The 17850-nt window shown below is 41.3% G+C and overlaps 3 protein-coding genes across 6 annotated transcripts in view; 2 read left to right on the top strand and 1 right to left on the bottom strand.

Annotated features, from left to right (window-relative positions):
* LOC131193461 (zinc finger protein 850-like) overlaps positions 1 to 16305 on the top strand; it is a 40767-nt gene extending 24462 nt beyond the window's left edge. Inside the window, exons 1-3 of one of the 4 annotated variants that reach the window (XM_058173626.1) lie at positions 5685 to 6010; positions 6638 to 7445; positions 12288 to 16305. In XM_058173626.1, the coding sequence (XP_058029609.1) occupies positions 13557 to 16298 (2742 nt within the window). In that variant the 5' untranslated portion in view covers positions 5685 to 6010; positions 6638 to 7445; positions 12288 to 13556 and the 3' untranslated portion in view covers positions 16299 to 16305. The other 3 variants (XM_058173627.1, XM_058173628.1, XM_058173629.1) reach the window with 3 other exon arrangements.
* The window catches only part of LOC131193532 (zinc finger protein 850-like), a 332320-nt gene that overhangs the window by 211664 nt on the left and 102806 nt on the right, over positions 1 to 17850 (bottom strand). The window lies entirely within an intron of this gene.
* Positions 16311 to 17480, top strand: LOC131193517 (zinc finger protein 3-like). Its single transcript, XM_058173775.1, has one exon. The coding sequence runs from the start codon at positions 16881 to 16883 to the stop codon at positions 17169 to 17171; it is 291 nt and encodes a 96-aa protein (XP_058029758.1). The 5' UTR covers positions 16311 to 16880; the 3' UTR covers positions 17172 to 17480.

Genomic DNA, 17850 nt, shown 5'->3' with positions numbered 1-17850 from the left:
AGAAACCCTTTGAATGTCCTATCTGTGGGAAAAGTTTTAGTGATAATTCCACCTGGTGACACCAGAGGACTCACACAGGAGAAACCCTTTGAATGTCCTATCTGTGGGAAAAGTTTTAGTAATAATTCAGCCTGGTGAAACACCAGAGGACTCACACAGGAGAAAACCCTTTGAATGTCCTGACTGTGGGAAATGTTTCAGTCAATTACCTGGTGATACACCAGAGGACTCACACAGGCGAGAAACCCTTTGAATGTCCTGATTGTGGGAAAAGTTTTAGTCACAGTTCCAGCCTGGTGACACACCAGAGAACTCACACAGGAGAGAAACTCTTTGAATGTCGTATCTGTAGCAAAGATTTTCGTGATAATTTCAACCTGGTGAAACACCAGAGGATTCACACAGGAGAGAAACTCTTTGAATGTCCTATCTGCAGGAAACGTTTCAGTCAGAATTCCCACCTAATGATACACCAGAGGACTCACACTGTTGAGAAATCTTTGAGGTGTCCTCCAGAAGCTAAAAGTATTCTAATTAGCTGAGAAACAGTTTGGACAGAGCTTGCATGGGCTGCACGACAAGCTATGTGGTGTCTGCCGTGAGCAGCCGCAGAAGAAGTCAGGCGGTGGTGCAACAGGTTTTGGGGCATGGGTGGCCTGGCTGCGATGGTCCCAAGGTAAGCTGGTAAGACATCCCTGAAACTTAAGACCTGGTGCTTATTTTGGGCCCAAAAGAAAATAAAACTGGGTCTTATTTTCAGGGAAACGTGGGTATCTATATATGTATAATCTGTCCCTAGCACTTCCAGGTATATTTGATGATAACACTTTGCAGTTCTATGAACTCAGGATTGACCCAAGTCGTCAAATAAAGGTTATAACTGAATTTGAGATGTATATTGAAAATGTAAATAATTAATGTAAGAGGTTGTTAGCATTTTTGCATCTTTGCCTTTTATTGTAATGTATGCCTTTGGATCTGTTTTTTTAAACATATTGGGCAGCCATTTTATAAAGCATAATTAAACTAACCCTTCTTCTTCCCCAGCAGCTTACAGACAAGGAAGACAAAACCAGGAAAAGAGTTTTGAGCTGGAGAAATCTCTGAGTATCTAGAAGAAATATATCAAAATATCAAGGGGCATAATTTCCTAGTTCAGAAAAAGAGGGAAATATCTGGAAGTCAGTGGGAAAGAAAAGGTCACTTGGACAGCTAGGTAAGGCAGACCGTAATGCAGGCCTCACCCTGTGAGGAAGGAAATAGCTTGAATCAACGCTCCATCCAAGAAGGGATTCAGAGTATTTTTGACATCCTTGACAATCCAAGAATGTCAGTGATGGAAAAGATCCACAGATCTGCCTATTGTGGGAAAAACAAAGATTGTAGAATTATGCCCGAGAGGATCCACACTGGAAAAAGCCTTATCAGTGTTCCCAATGCAGCAAAAGCTTTAGTCAGAACAGCTTCCCAGTTGTTCATGGAAAGACTCACACCAGAGAAAAACCTTTGAATGTCCTATCTGTGGAAAAGTTTTAATGAAAATTCCAGCCTGGTGAAACACCAGAGGATTCACAGGAGAGAAACCTTTGAATGTCCTATCTGTGGAAAAGTTTTAGTCAGAATTCCACCTAGTGATACACCAGAGGACTCACAGGAGAAACCTTTGAATGTCCTCCAGAAGCTAAAAGTATTCTAATTAGCTGAGAAACAGTTTGGACAGAGCTTGCATGGGCTGCACGACAAGCTATGTGGTGTCTGCCGTGAGCAGCCAAGAGAAGTCAGCGGTGGTGCAACAGGTTTTGGGCATGGGTGGCCTGGCTGCGATGGTCCCAAAGGTAAGCTGGTAAGACATCCTGAAACTTAAGACCTGGTGCTTATTTTGGGCCAGAGGAAATAAAACTGGGTCTTATTTTCAAAGCGTGGGTATCTATATATGTATAATCTGTCCTAGCACTTCAGGTATATTTGATGATAACACTTTGCAGTTCTATGAACTCAGGATTCAATCGTCAAATAAAGGTTATAACTGAATTTGAGATGTATATTGAAAATGTAAATAATTAATGTAAGAGGTTGTTAGCATTTTGCATCTTTGCCTTTTATTGTAATGTATGCCTTTGGATCTGTTTTTTTAAACATATTGGGCAGCCATTTTATAAAGCATAATTAAACTAACCCTTCTTCTTCCCCAGTAGCTTACAGACAAGGAAGACAAAACCAGGAAAAGAGTTTTGAGCTGGAGAAATCTCTGAGTATCTAGAAGAAATATATCAAAATATCAAGGCGCATAATGTCCTAGTTCAGAAATAGGGGGAATTATCTGGAAGTCGGAGGGGCCCAAAACGGCACTTGGACAGCTAGGTAAGGCAGGCCCTAATGCAGGCCTCACTTGACATCCTTGTCAGTGATGGAAAAGATCCACAGATCTGCCTATTGTGGGAAAAGCAAAGATTGTAGAATTATGCCCGAGAGGATCCACACTGGAAAAAGCCTTATCAGTGTTCCCAATGCAGCAAAAGCTTTAGTCAGAACAGCTTCCCAGTTGTTCATGGAAAGACTCACACCAGAGAAAAACACTACCAGTTGTCTCAATGTGGCAAAAGCTATAGCAAGCAGGCCAAGCTGATAATATACCAGAGGACTCACACATAGAGAAACCGTACATATGTCCAGATTGTGGGAAATGTTTCAGTCAGAATTCCAATCTGGTGATACACCAGACAAAACACACAGGAGAGAATCCATTTGAATCTCTGGTTTGTGGAAAAAGTTTTCGTCAGAATTCCCATCTGGTGATGGACCAAAAGACTCAGACAGGAGAGAAACCGTATGAGTGTCCAGATTGTGGAATACGTTTTAGTCAGAATTCTGATTTGGTGAGACACCAGAGGATTCACACAGGAGAAACCTTTTAAATGTCCAGCCTGTAGACGTTACTTCAGACATAAATCATCCCTTATTGCACACAAAGAAATATATATGAGGCAAGAGTAGATGAGTTTAGAGAAGGCTTTTCATGTGTAATCTCCCATTGAAAGTGGGGGTGAGAAATTGACTATTTGAATTCTGGCCTGATTCTTTTTACTCAAACATATCTCAGGATTAGATTTATAGATGGAGAGAAAAGGGAAATGGAAAAAGGCTCACTTTTCTGGTTAGCAGTAGGATGTTTTGTTTCTGGTTATAGGCAGCAGTTTCTGGATATTTCCTTTGGTAGAAGTAGTGAAATTCGTCATTATGGCTTCTGGGTGATAGTTTTGAAGATTGATTAACTCCTATATGTGGAGTTTCAGTCTTCTACCTTGGTTTCCTCCAGATTTTTAGCCCCAGAATTCCCCAGCCAGCATATAAGTAGTCCTCAAGATACAACTGTCATGGCCTTGCAACTACATTGCATGTAATGGCTGTTAAGTGAGATCGCTTTTCTTAACTACCTGGATCCCCTGCTCTCTCTGATGCAGCCATTAATTGAGTACTGGCTACCTTGGGGCTGGTGAAAACTCTTGGAGGTCTAGAGCAGGGCCAGGCTTGCCTGCCACAGGCATCTCTAGACCTTCCCACCCTCCAAGGCACTCTGTGCTCTGTTTCCTATTCCTGGTCCTTCCTCCAGGGTCCCCACAGGTTTCTTCTCACTCACGCTGGATCTTTGCAGTCCTTAGGTCTGACTCCCACCCCACCAGGCCTCACACCCTCCTCCTCCTCCTCCATCCCTTTTGAAGATCTCTGATCCTCATGTTGAGGAAGGACGGAAGGACAGGCATCCCTGGGCCTCATGACTGTGTCCTGGAAGCAGCCACCATTTTCAGTGGGCGCCGGATTCATCCCTGGGCCATGCGGTGGACTTGTGGAAGCGGCTGCCATTTTGCCACACTGTCCGCACTGTTGTACAGAAGAGGGACAAACATCTTTTTGGCTACCTTAACATGAGAGAAAAAATGTACAGTTGAAAATGTTTCATTTTTAAAAATGCCTCATGTTAGAAGTCTCAGTAGCTTTTGACAAGGAAAAAAAATGGGTATTGTCAGTTTTGCTATGAACATTAGGGCAAGGCAAGAAGCTCAGAGTTGCCTCAAACTGCAAGATGGGCAAAGTTTAATAATAAATGAATTTAATAATAAAAAGGTAATGTAAAGCTTATTTCGTCACTCTTGCTTAATGATGAGATCTCCATAGATACAGATAACACACAATTGTTAACTTGTATTTTCCATTTTTCAAAAAGGTCAAAATTTCTTTAAAGTTTTCCAAATATCCCTACAAGTAAAGAGAGGAACTTTATTTGGAGCAATGAACAGATATTTAAGCTATGCAGATGAATGATCCTGATTTTGCGAGTTTAGAAGGCTTTTCATTTGTAATCTCCCATTGAAAGTGGGGTGAGAAATTGACTATTTGAATTCTGGCCTGATTCTTTTACTCAAACATATCTCAGGATTAGATTTATAGATGGAGAAAAGGGAAATGGAAAAAGGCTCACTTTTCTGGTTAGCAGTAGGATGTTTTGTTTCTGGTTATAGGCAGCAGTTTCTGGATATTTCCTTTGGTAGAAGTAGTGAAATTCGTCATTATGGCTTCTGGGTGATAGTTTTGAAGATTGATTAACTCCTATATGTGGAGTTTCAGTCTTCTACCTTGGTTTCCTCCAGATTTTTAGCCCCAGAATTCCCCAGCCAGCATATAAGTAGTCCTTAAGATACAACTGTCATGGCCTTGCAACTACATTGCATGTAATGGCTGTTAAGTGAGATCGCTTTTCTTAACTACCTGGATCCCCTGCTCTCTCTGATGCAGCCATTAATTGAGTACTGGCTACCTTGGGGCTGGTGAAAACTCTTGGAGGTCTAGAGCAGGGCCAGGCTTGCCTGCCACAGGCATCTCTAGACCTTCCCACCCTCCAAGGCACTCTGTGCTCTGTTTCCTATTCCTGGTCCTTCCTCCAGGGTCCCCACAGGTTTCTTCTCACTCACGCTGGATCTTTGCAGTCCTTAGGTCTGACTCCCACCCCACCAGGCCTCACACCCTCCTCCTCCTCCTCCATCCCTTTTGAAGATCTCTGATCCTCATGTTGAGGAAGGACGGAAGGACAGGCATCCCTGGGCCTCATGACTGTGTCCTGGAAGCAGCCACCATTTTCAGTGGGCGCCGGATTCATCCCTGGGCCATGCGGTGGACTTGTGGAAGCGGCTGCCATTTTGCCACACTGTCCGCACTGTTGTACAGAAGAGGGACAAACATCTTTTTGGCTACCTTAACATGAGAGAAAAAATGTACAGTTGAAAATGTTTCATTTTTAAAAATGTTAGAAGTCTCAGTAGCTTTTGACAAGGAAAAAAAATGGGTATTGTCAGTTTTGCTATGAACATTAGGGCAAGGCAAGAAGCTCAGTTGCCTCAAACTGCAAGATGGGCATAGTTTAATAATAAATGAATTTAATAATAAAAAGGTAATGTAAAGCTTATTTCGTCACTCTTGCTCAATGATGAGATCTCCATAGATACAGATAACACACAATTGTTAACTTGTATTTTCCATTTTTCAAAAAGGTCAAAATTTCTTTAAAGTTTTCCAAATATCCCTACAAGTAAAGAGAGGAACTTTATTTGGAGCAATGAACAGATATTTAAGCTATGCAGATGAATGATCCTGATTTTGCGAGTTTAGAAGTCACCAAAGAATAGTAAGTTTGTTCATTTCGCTAACACAATTCAGAGGACTGGTTCCACTTTTTTTTTCTAGTGGATCATACTGTTGGTAGGTAGCGCAAGCTGTTACAGCATGCTACACAGGAAGTGCTTTCTATGCCATCTTGAGTTCCTGAATGAAAAGGAAATAAAATATACCCTGCAGTTCTTTTATTCCAGATTCCTCCATGCAATAAAGCTCAGAACCAATAGCTAAAAGACCACTTGAGGTAAAGGTTCTCCTCGCACGTATATGCTAGTCGTTCCTGAATCTAGGGGTTGGTGTTCATCTCCGTTTCAAAGCTGAAGATCCAGTGCTGTCCAAAGACGTCTCCGTGGTCATGTAGCCGGCATGACTAATAATAATAATAATAATAATAATAATAATAATAATAATAATAATAATAATAATAATAATAATATTTTAATTTGTATACCGCCCTTCTCCCGAAGGACTCAGGGTGGTGAAGCGCCAAAGGCTCACACTAAGCACCAAAGGCTCACAGAACGCTGTTACCTTCCCACCAAAGGAGGTCCCTATTTTTCTACTTGCATTTGTTATGTGCTTTCAAACTGTTAGGTTGGCAGAAGCTGGGACAAGTAACAGGAACTAAAGCTGTTACGCGGCTTTGATTCGATTCGAACCGACCTTTAGATCAACAAACTCAGCATCTTAGCAACTGAGCCACCGCGTCCCTAAAAGACCACTATCACTATCCAAACCTTACTGGATCTGCACTGAAAATGACAGTGCAGGCTGTCCCTCTAAAAAGGTTAGCCTGGTTATTAGTCAACCATACGCTTTGGTGGGATATTCTAATCTTCCCTTTTGTTTTCTTTTTAAAAACTATTTTAATAATATTTCCTCTACTATATATTGACAATCACCTCCTCTTTCTTAGCCCCCATTTTCTAAGCCCTGCTGCATACTTTTCTCTCTCTCTGACCTAATGGAGATTTCCGTGCAGACAAGATTTACAGAATTTGCACGTGGTATTTAGCAGATATAAAATTTCCTCCTCCAGGAATCGAGCTTCATTGTGGGAGCTCTTGGATGCAGCCCTGGCCAGCAGGACTGAAGGTGGTTCCCCTCAAGTGCCTCTTCTAATGGTGCTGCCACGTCCTAAAAGCTTGGGTGCCACAGGAAATCAGTCATAAAAGTTTTGGGGTATTAGGTTTTCATCTCTATTGAGAGTCACTCCTAAAAAAGCTAATTGCGTCATTCTGTGAAACCTCCATGAACTTTTAGGGCTGAGAGCACATAGCTAATCTTCGCAAGGTTAAGGAACATCACATTTCACTATTTCATTTGGCTCAGTTGCAAAGGTCGGTTGCTAGAAGTCAAAAACGGCTTAATCGCATTTAATCAAGCGAAACATTTTGCAAACGTAGTAGAGACGGGACAAGCGTGTTTTTCTGCCTCCTATCTGGAGATAGGCAACAACAAAAGCAGCAGGCAACACCTGTTTTAGAAAGCAGAGAATCCAGGCAGTTTCTGTGGTTGAGCTTCAAGGAGTTAAAACCATCGAGTACTTCATTGCTAGAAAGGACGGGAGGGGAGGAGAAGTTCAGAGGAACTTCCTCTTCCGGATGACTTCATGGGAGGAAGGTGGTGCGCAGAGCGGCTTTTCTGCTCTTGCGAGGGTCGAAGCAGCAGCTGGCAGATGAGTTGAGGGCAGCAGGTGGGAGGAGAGTCCGGGAGCAAGTCGGGCTGTTCGGTTCCCTCCACGGCCTGGAAGCAGAGAAGCAACTGGGCTGAAGCAGGTCAGCTGCTGCTGCTGCAGGTTCCTTCCCTCCCCAAATGGAAGCCCACTGGGGCTGCAGGCTGTGAAACTGGTGGCTGGAATTTTCTGCTGGTGGGAAGATTGAAAAAGTCTCTATTAAATTAAAGTTGATTCTTTGGGAATGGCTTCCCTCCAGAGGTTGTGGCTGCTCCGTCACTGGAGGGTTTGTACCAGAGTTGGAAGGATCCTTGGAGGTCTTCTATTCCAACCCCCTGATCAAGCAGGAGACCCAATATCATTTCAGACAAGTGGCTGTCCAGTCTCTGTTTCAAAGCCTTCTTTTGGCATCATTTCATCAGTTAAAGCCCCCACATCTCTAAATTTAGCTCAGAAGGTTTGACTGTAACCATTTTGGGACATTTTGTAAGGGTTGAAAGACATAAATTTTCCCCATGTGTAGGTGGGTGTATCTGTATTTTTCCCTATGCATATATCCTCAATTATATAACCCCAGCAAGGTATATTTGATGATAACATTTTGCTTTGCTAAAAATTTATTTTTAAAAAAACAAGTTTTATTAAAACATTTCTTTCATCATACATATTTTAATGACAGTTAGTTGGCTGAGTCACATCTTATACATCTTATACATAATCATTATTATAATGTATTCTAATCTTCCCATTTTTTTCGATATTCATCTCTTGTTTAATTCTTTATCACAACTTAGCCATTTTGCACCATATCTTATTATTTCAGCTTCTGCCATATTATTCTCTTTCCATAATTCTTTATCATTTTCAATTTTACATATAGATAACATCACTTTACGCCTTATATTTCTCGTCACTTACAATTGCTCCAGTTATTTACCATATTTCTTCATTTCCGGAAGTATCCCTCTAACTCCTCTTTCCCAATCATTAGCATTTGAATGTTCATCTTAATTTACATTGTTATCAAAATGAATAATGTGATTAAATTATTTTCACATTTCCATCTGCTGAAGTTTAGCACAAACAAATTGTATTCATCTTTGCAAATATAATCACTTTTGTGATTTCAACATTATTCTCTTTACAATTAGCATTTTAAATGTTCATCTTAATTTACATTGTTATCAAAATTAATAATGTTATCAGGTTACTGTCAGCATTCCAGAAAACCCTCCTTGCAGAAAAGACTCCGAAACAAATATCTTTCAAAGTTCTTTTACTAGCATAGATAAGCTGGCACAGTTGGTGGAAATCCGAATCTGGGGATCCGGGTTCCTCCCTCAGTAATACAAATTCTAAAATCCCCACCCTCATGACCCCTCTGCCGGTCACACACTCCAATCCTCAACCGTCTCATCTCGAGACATCACTCCGGCCACTCCTTCTCCAGATGCGAGCCCAGCCTGACCTTGACGGGCAGGAAGAATGTTGTTATGTCTAATAATCCCTTGTACCACCATCCCCTCCCCTACTTTCCCACACAGGAGAAAGTGGCAACGTGTGAAAGCCTTCAGCCTAGTATGGCCTTTATTTCCACATTTCTATCTGCTGAGATTTATCGTAAACAAATTCTATTCATTCATCTTTATAAAATAATCGCTTTCATAATTTCAACATTATTATTTTCTTTATGTACTTCTTCATCATTTCACATTCAATGCTTTCACCTAAATAACATCACAGTGTGTCCTATAATTCTTCTCTCTTACAAATACAATGACAATTTAAATTCCATTCTTGTTTAAAAGACTATCAAAATTACTTATTATTATATTATCTATTTTCCCATTTCCATTCATTGATCTATCTTATTATATATATTTTCTAATATTTACCCCATCATCATTCGTTTTAACCATCATCTCTCAATCTTTTTACCATCCCATCTTCTAATAATTTTTGCTCAACCCTTTATCTCGCTCTAACTTCTCACTTCTCTTTTTATATATGTGTGTGTGTGTGTGTGTGTGTGTGTGTGTGTGTGTGTCTTTGGTTATTCGGGTTTTCTCCTGCGTAAAATTGGAAGTGTCTTGGCGACGTTTCGACGAAGTCTCATTCGTCATCTTCAGGCTTCAGCTTCGTGCTTCTGGGAGCAATGTGTGATAGCAGCTGTTTCTTCCTTTTTAACTGTTAGTGGGGGTTTGAACTGATTGGGTGGGAGCTTGGCTGTGCTCTGATTGGATGGGGTTTTTTTTGTGCTCTGATTGGGGGTGTGTCCTATTTGGGTGGGGGCTTGGTTGTGCTCAGATTAGTCTGAGTTGCAGGGTGATTTGAGCTGGTGAGCTGCATTGCTGTTGTTTGGCTTCATGTTTGTGGTCGTGCTCCATCTTCATGGTGGGTGTCAGTCTGCTGCATGTATGGATTGGAGGGGTTTGAAATGGCTAATGATGCAGCTGCGGTCTGGCAGCTGTTGGAAATAAACTTTCCTCAGGCTCACATGCTGTGGAGGAGGGGGAGGGGTCTAGCTGCTCCGTTTGCCTGGGCATGGAGCCAGGGCTGGGGCCGGGGGGTGCTCCCTCCTCTGCAGCCTGCTTGGGCATGGAGCCAGGGCTGGGACCGGGGTGCTCCTCCTCTTCAGCTTGTCTGGGCATGGAGCCAGGACTGGGGCCGGGAGGCATACATTCCTCCGTGTTTGGGAGCAGATAAGAAGGCCCCGGCTGCTGTGAGAGCGGGCAAGACACAACAGTATGTATGTTACTGTATTTTTGGAGTATAACATGAACTCCCCTTCCCCCCAAAAAAGAGGCTGAAAATTTGGGTGCATCTTACATTCCGAATGTAGGTTTGTGAAGCTTTTTTTCAGTCCTAACAAGGCACTAGCGATCTTCAGTGCTTTGCCTGCTCCCTCCGACTCTGTTGTTCTTTAGAACCTTTTTTTCAGTGAAGAAATCTTCCAGGCTTTGCCTCCTCCCTTCTACTCAGCCATGCTTTAGAAGCTTTTTTTCAGCCCTAACAAGGATCTCTGTGGTTTGCCTGCTTTTCTCATTGCTTCTCTCTCCAAAGATCAGTTGTGCTTTAGTAGCTGTTTTTTATCCCCAAGAAGGGAATAAAAACCAGCAAACTAATGTGCTGAAGCTGACCAGATAAGGACGCTAGCCAGATGAATACTTGGTAGGCAGATTTTTTTTCCTGTTTTCCTCCCCAAAAACTAAGTAGCGTCTTATACTAGGGTGCGTCTTATACTCCAAAAAATATGGTACATTTCATCTTCTGAATTCCTCTTCTTTTTTTTCTCTTTTGCACTGTTTGATCATCCCTGACCAAAACTTTCCCTTGTCTCTTCTAGATATTTCCCTTTTAACTGTTTCTTTTTTTAGGGGGGATTTCCCCCTTTCCTCTCTACTCTTTCTACATTCCCAAAAATGTCTGTAGTATTATCTTTCTACTTTTTATTTTTTGATACTTTCTCTTCTATATTTTTAACTTCTTGCATCTCATTTAAGGTTACCTCTTCAAACTCCTCTTTCTTTTTCTATATAGTTCAGCAAATTTTCTGTTTCTTTTTTGTCCATTAAAGATTTGCGCATATTTTTAAACATCAAAAATAACATCTGCAACTCCATTTTGTAGCAATTTAAAAAATTATTAAAACCTCCCCCTTTTTATCTCTTTACAATTAGCCAAAATTTAAAGTCTATTTCATTTTCTTATATCTCCTCTTTTTCTTCTTTTCTTCTTCAATTATTTCTCTTTTCTTCAGAAGTAAAATGATCTCAATTATTAATTATCCAAGTCTAACAACAATCAAATCCAGTTAAAAGGCTACCTTCTAGGAGAGAAGGGAAATGAAACAAAATCCAGATGTAAAACACAGTCACTCCTTAAATGTTTTTATTGTGCCCAAATTATCTTCTATATGTCCAAATTATCTTCTATATGTCTTTCAGCTGCTATTTCTTCTGTTTGGTTTATTTAAGCAAAGTATCACAGTACTTTTTCTTTCCTCCAGCAGATGGCACTCTCCATTTCTAGTCCTTATAAAATAGTCTATTAAATCCAATTAATTGTCAAAATACCCTGGAATTTTAAGCTCCTCATAGAAAATGCTGTTTTCTTCTGAAAATCACTTTCTTTTCCTTTTGAAATATTTTCCTTTTCCCAGTTTTCCAGATCTAAGACTTATTAAGCTTTTTGTATTACAATCCTCACTTTTTCTTTTTTCCGCATTTGTGCTTCCCCCCCCAGGTGCCAGATAGCCACTAATCCGAGCTCAGGAATTTCTTTTAAAACTCCAATTTCAATTTTACTTCTTAGTATAAATTGGCAATTATCTCACCCAGTTCTAGCACTCCATCCAAAGACCGCTCCAGATCAATTCTTAGGTCTGGTTGTCCCAACTTCAAGGAGGCCGCCATAAGATGGCCTCCGCCCCCGCTGCCATTTTGGGAGACTTGTTTCTGTTCCAGTGCCGATTCCTTGCAGTCCACAAAACACCTCCCCTTTCTTCACTGTCCCTACAAGACAGCTATGGCTCGAAAGCCTCCCGGCAGCAGTTCGTTAGGCTAAATTTTGCACGGCTCATCAGAGCCTATTTTCCAGTCCATTCCCACTGCAACATCAACCGGAAGTAGCATTGCTGAATATATCTACAACTACATAACCTATTCCCAGCACTTCAAGATCTATTTGACGATAACACTTTGCATTGCTAAGAATTTATGATTGACCCAACTAAATAACTCAATTTGATTGAATGGATATTTGAACATGGATCTCAGTGGTACTCCATGTGTCATATGAATCATCAATAATGGAAGTGAATATTCTAGTATTGGGGCATGTTTGCTTTTTCATTGTAATATATATATATATATATTTCTTTTTTCACATCTTTTCTAACCATTTTGTAAACAATTAAAATTACACTTTTCTTTAAATCTTACAGGCAAACAGGATGGCAATAAGAGCATTCTGGACAACTTTAAATAACAAGCAACGTTGAAAAGGGAAGAAAATCAAGCCAGAAATTAAAATATTTTCCATTTCCTTCAGAAAATCATATAATGCTGCTCCTCCTCCAGCAGCTATTAGGCAAAAGAAAAAAATCAAGAAAGAATAAGGAGATTATGCAGAACTCAAGGATACATTACACGAAAAATGAAGGCAGATTATTTATTATTAAGCAAAAGAGAGAAATATCTGGAAGTCAGGAGGAAACTGTAACACGTAGAACAGACAGTAATACAGGCCTCTCCCTGTGAGGAAGAAAACGGCTTGAATGAAAGGCATTGTCATATTTTATCTCAAGAATATCAGCTGTGGAAAAGCTCCATAAATTTGTCGATTGTGGGAAAAGCACAGATTGCAAATCACAGCTGATTATGCACAAGAGGACCCAGAAAGGAGAAAAACCATACAAATTACCTGAATGTGGCAAAAGCTTTGGTCACAACAGCTCCCTTGTGATTCATGGAAGCACCCAGACACAAGAGGGAAGCCACAAAAGTGCTCCCAATGCAGTAAATGCTTTAGTGAGCACAGCAACATGGTGCTACATCAGATAACTCACAGGAGGGAAAAAACATGACTTTGCAGATTATTTATTTATTTATTAAATTTTTATACCGCCCTTCTCCCGAAGGACTCAGGGCGGTGTACAGCCAAAATAAAAACAAAATATATACAATTTAAAACAACATTTAAAAAGAGCAAATTTTAAAGGCTGATTATTAAAATTTAAATTTAAAAATTTAAAAATATTAAGAATACCCAATTAAAATTCATCACTAATTATGCCAGTCCCGCTTTAATGAATAAATATGTTTTGAGCTCACGATGGAAGGTTATATGAAAGTTTCGTTAGAAATTCCCAGGTCATGAGACACTAAAGGGCACACATGCAGGAATAAAACCATTTGAAAACTTTCTGCAGGAAAAGTTTCAGTGAGAATTCCATCCTGGTGAAGCACTCAAGGACTCACACAGAAGTGAAACCCTTTGAATGACCTGATTGTGGAAAAAGTTTAAATCACAATTTCAGTCTGATGTATCAGAAGATTTACTCCAGGGAGAAGCTGTGTGAGTGTGTAGATTGTGGGAAAAGCTTCATGAGAAATTTCCATCTCACGATACACCAGAGGATTCATAAAGGAGAAAAACCTGTTCAATGTCCTGACTGTGGGAAAAGTTTCAGTTGTAATTCCCGCCTCACTCCATGGAGAAACCTTATGAGTGTCGAGATTGTGGGAAAGGTTTCATTAGAAATTCCCATCCCCTCAGACAGAAGACCACACACACAGGAGATAAACCCTTTGAATGTCCTCATTGTGGGAAAGGTTTTAGTCTGAGTTCCAGCCTGGTGAGACACCAGAGGACTCACACAGGAGAGAAAACCTTTGAATGTCCTATCTGTGGGAAAAGTTTAAGTGATAATTCCAGCCTGTTGACACACCAGAGGACTCACACAGGAGAGAAACCCTTTGAATGTCCTATTTGTAGGAAAGGTTTTTGTAATAATTCCGGCCTAGTGAAACACCAGAGGACTCACACAGGAGAGAAACCCTTTGAATGTCCTATCTGTGGGAAAAGTTACATTCAGAATTCCCACCTGGTCATACACCAGAGGACTCACACAGGCGAGAAACCCTTTGAATGTCCTATCTGTGGGAAAGGTTTTAGTGGTAATTCCAGCCTGGTGAGACACCAGAGGACTCACACAGGAGAGAAACCCTTTCAATGTCCTATCTGTGGGAAAAGTTTTAGTGATAATTCCAGCCTGTTGACACACCAGAGGACTCACACAGGAAAGAAACCCTTTCAATGTCCTATCTGTGGGAAAAGTTTTACTAATAATTCTAACCTGGTGAAACACCAGAGGACTCACACAGGAGAAAAACCCTTTAAATGTCCTGACTGTGGGAGATGTTTCAGTCTTAATGACACACTGGTGACACACCAGAGGACTCACACAGGAGAGAAACCCTTTGAATGTCCTGATTGTGGGAAAAGTTTTAGTCACAGTTCCAGCCTGGTGAAACACCAGAGGACTCACACAGGAGAGAAACCTTTTGAATGTCCTATATGTGGGAAAAGTTTTAGTAATAATTCTAACCTGGTGATACATCAGAGGACACACACAGGCGAGAAACCCTTTGAATGTCCTATCTGTGGGAAAAGATTTAGTGAAAATTCCAGCCTGGTGAAACACCAGAGGACTCACACACGAGAGAAAACCTTTGAATGTCCTGATTGTGGGAAAAGTTTTAGTCACAGTTCCAGCCTGGTGAAACACCAGAGGACTCACACAGGAGAGAAACCTTTTGAATGTCCTATATGTGGGAAAAGTTTTAGTAATAATTCTAACCTGGTGATACATCAGAGGACACACACAGGCGAGAAACCCTTTGAATGTCCTATATGTGGGAAAAGTTTTAGTAATAATTCTAACCTGGTGATACATCAGAGGACACACACAGGCGAGAAACCCTTTGAATGTCCTATCTGTGGGAAAAGATTTAGTGAAAATTCCAGCCTGGTGAAACACCAGAGGACTCACACACGAGAGAAAACCTTTGAATGTCCTATCTGTGGGAAAAGATTTAGTGAAAATTCCAGCCTGGTGAAACACCAGAGGACTCACACAGGCGAGAAACCCTTTGGATGCCCTATCTGTGGGAAAAGGTTTAGTGTCAATTCCAATCTGCTGACACACCAGAGGACTCACACAGGAGAGAAACCCTTTGAATGTCCTATCTGTGGAAAAAGTTACAGTCAGAATTCCAACCTGCTGACACACCAGAGGACTCACACAGGCGAGAAACCCTTTGAATGTCCTGATTGTGGGAAAAGTTTTAGTCACAGTTCCAGCCTGGTGACACACCAGAGGACTCACACAGGAGAGAAACCCTTTGAATGTCCTATCTGTGGGAAAAGTTTTAATGAAAATTCCAGCCTGGTGAAACACCAGAGGACTCACACAGGAGAGAAACCCTTTGAATGTCCTACTTGTGGGAAAAGTTACAGTCAGAATTCCCACCTGGTGATACACCAGAGGACTCACACAGGTGAGAAACCCTTTGAATGCCCTATCTGTGGGAAAAGATTTAGTGAAAATTCCAGCCTGGTGAAACACCAGAAGACTCACACAGGAGAGAAATCCTTTGAATGCCCTATCTGTGGGAAAAGATTTAGTGAAAATTCCAGCCTGGTGAAACACCAGAAGACTCACACAGGAGAGAAATCCTTTGAATGTCCTATCTTTGGGAAAGGTTTTAGTGATAATTCCAGCCTGTTGACACACCAGAGTACTCACACAGGAGAGAAACCCTTTGAATGTCCTGACTGTGGGAGATGTTTCAGTCGTAATTACACGCTGGTGATACACCAGAGGACTCACACAGGCGAGAAACCCTTTAAATGTCCTGATTGTGGGAAAAGTTTTAATCACAGTTCCAGCCTGGTGACACACCAGAGGACTCACACAGGAGAGAAACTCTTTGAATGTCGTATCTGTAGCAAAAATTTTCGTGATAATTACACGCTGGTGATACACCAGAGGACTCACACAGGCGAGAAACCCTTTCAATGTCCTGATTGTGGGAAAAGTTTTAGTCACAGTTCCAGCCTGGTGACACACCAGAGGACTCACACAGGAGAGAAACTCTTTGAATGTCGTATCTGTAGCAAAAATTTTCGTGATAATTACACGCTGGTGATACACCAGAGGACTCACACAGGCGAGAAACCCTTTGAATGTCCTGATTGTGGGAAAAGTTTTAGTCACAGTTCCAGCCTGGTGACACACCAGAGGACTCACACAGGAGAGAAAATCTTTGAATGTCCTATCTGTGGGAAACGTTTCAGTCAGAATTCCCACCTAATGATACACCAGAGGACTCACACCGTTGAGAAATCTGTGAGATGTCCTCCAGAAGCTAATAGTATTCTAATTAGCTGAGAAACAGTTTGGACAGAGCTTGCATGGGCTGCATGACAAGCTATGTGGTGTCTGCCGTGAGCAGCCACAGAAGAAGTCAGGCGGTGGTGCAACAGGTGTCGGGGCATAGGTAGCCTGGCTGCGATGGTCCGGAGGTAAGCTTGTAACTCAGGTAAACTGGTAACTCTATGAACTCAGGATTGACCCAAGTCGTCAAATAAAGATCCACAGATCTGCCTATTGTGGGAAAAGCAAAGATTGTAGAATTATGCCCGAGAGGATCCACACTGGAAAAAAGCCTTATCAGTGTTCCCAATGCAGCAAAAGCTTTAGTCAGAACAGCTTCCCAGTTGTTCATGGAAAGACTCACACCAGAGAAAAACACTACCAGTTGTCTCAATGTGGCAAAAGCTATAGCAAGCAGGCCAAGCTGATAATACACCAGAGGACTCACACACAGAGAAACCGTACATATGTCCAGATTGTGGGAAATGTTTCAGTCAGAATTCCAATCTGGTGATACACCAGACAAAACACACAGGAGAGAATCCATCTGAATTTCTGGTTTGTGGAAAAAGTTTTCGTCAGAATTCCCATCTGGTGATGGACCAAAAGACTCAGACAGGAGAGAAACCTTTGTATGAGTGTCCAGATTGTGGAATACGTTTTAGTCAGAATTCTGATTTGGTGAGACACCAGAGGACTCACACAGGAGAGAAACCATATGATTGTCCAGATTGTAAGAAAAAATTCAGTGAAAATTCCAGTTTGGCAATACACCGGAGGATTCACACAGGAGAGAAACCATATGACTGTTCGGATTGTGGAATAAGTTTCATTCAGAATTCTGATTTGGTGAGACACCAGAGGATTCACACAGGAGAAACCTTTTAAATGTCCAGCCTGTAGACGTTGCTTCAGACATAAATCATCCCTTATTGCACATAAAGAAATATATATGAGGCAAGAGTAGATGAGTTTAGAGAAGGCTTTTCATTTGTAATCTCCCATTGAAAGTGGGGGTGAGAAATTGACTATTTGAATTCTGGCCTGATTCTTTTTACTTTTTATTCTTTTTATTCATTTTATCTCAGGATTAGATTTATAGATGGAGAGAAAAGGGAAATGGAAAAAGGCTCACTTTTCTGGTTAGCAGTAGGATGTTTTGTTTCTGGTTATAGGCAGCAGTTTCTGGATATTTCCTTTGGTAGAAGTAGTGAAATTCGTCATTATGGCTTCTGGGTGATAGTTTTGAAGATTGATTAACTCCTATATGTGGAGTTTCAGTCTTCTACCTTGGTTTCCTCCAGATTTTTAACCCCAGAATTCCCCAGCCAGCATATAAGTAGTCCTCAAGATACAACTGTCATGGCCTTGCAACTACATTGCATGTAATGGCTGTTAAGTGAGATCGCTTTTCTTAACTACCCGGATCCCCTGCTCTCTCTGATGCAGCCATTAATTGAGTACTGGCTACCTTGGGGCTGGTGAAAACTCTTGGAGGTGTAGAGCAGGGCCAGGCTTGCCTGCCACAAGCATCTCTAGACCTTCCCACCCTCCAAGGCACCCTGTG

This window comes from Ahaetulla prasina, chromosome 2, assembly GCF_028640845.1.
Source record: "Ahaetulla prasina isolate Xishuangbanna chromosome 2, ASM2864084v1, whole genome shotgun sequence".
Lineage (NCBI taxonomy): Eukaryota > Metazoa > Chordata > Lepidosauria > Squamata > Colubridae > Ahaetulla > Ahaetulla prasina.
Note: the sequence above shows the minus strand (reverse complement) of the source record. Positions and strands in the feature narration are given on the sequence as shown.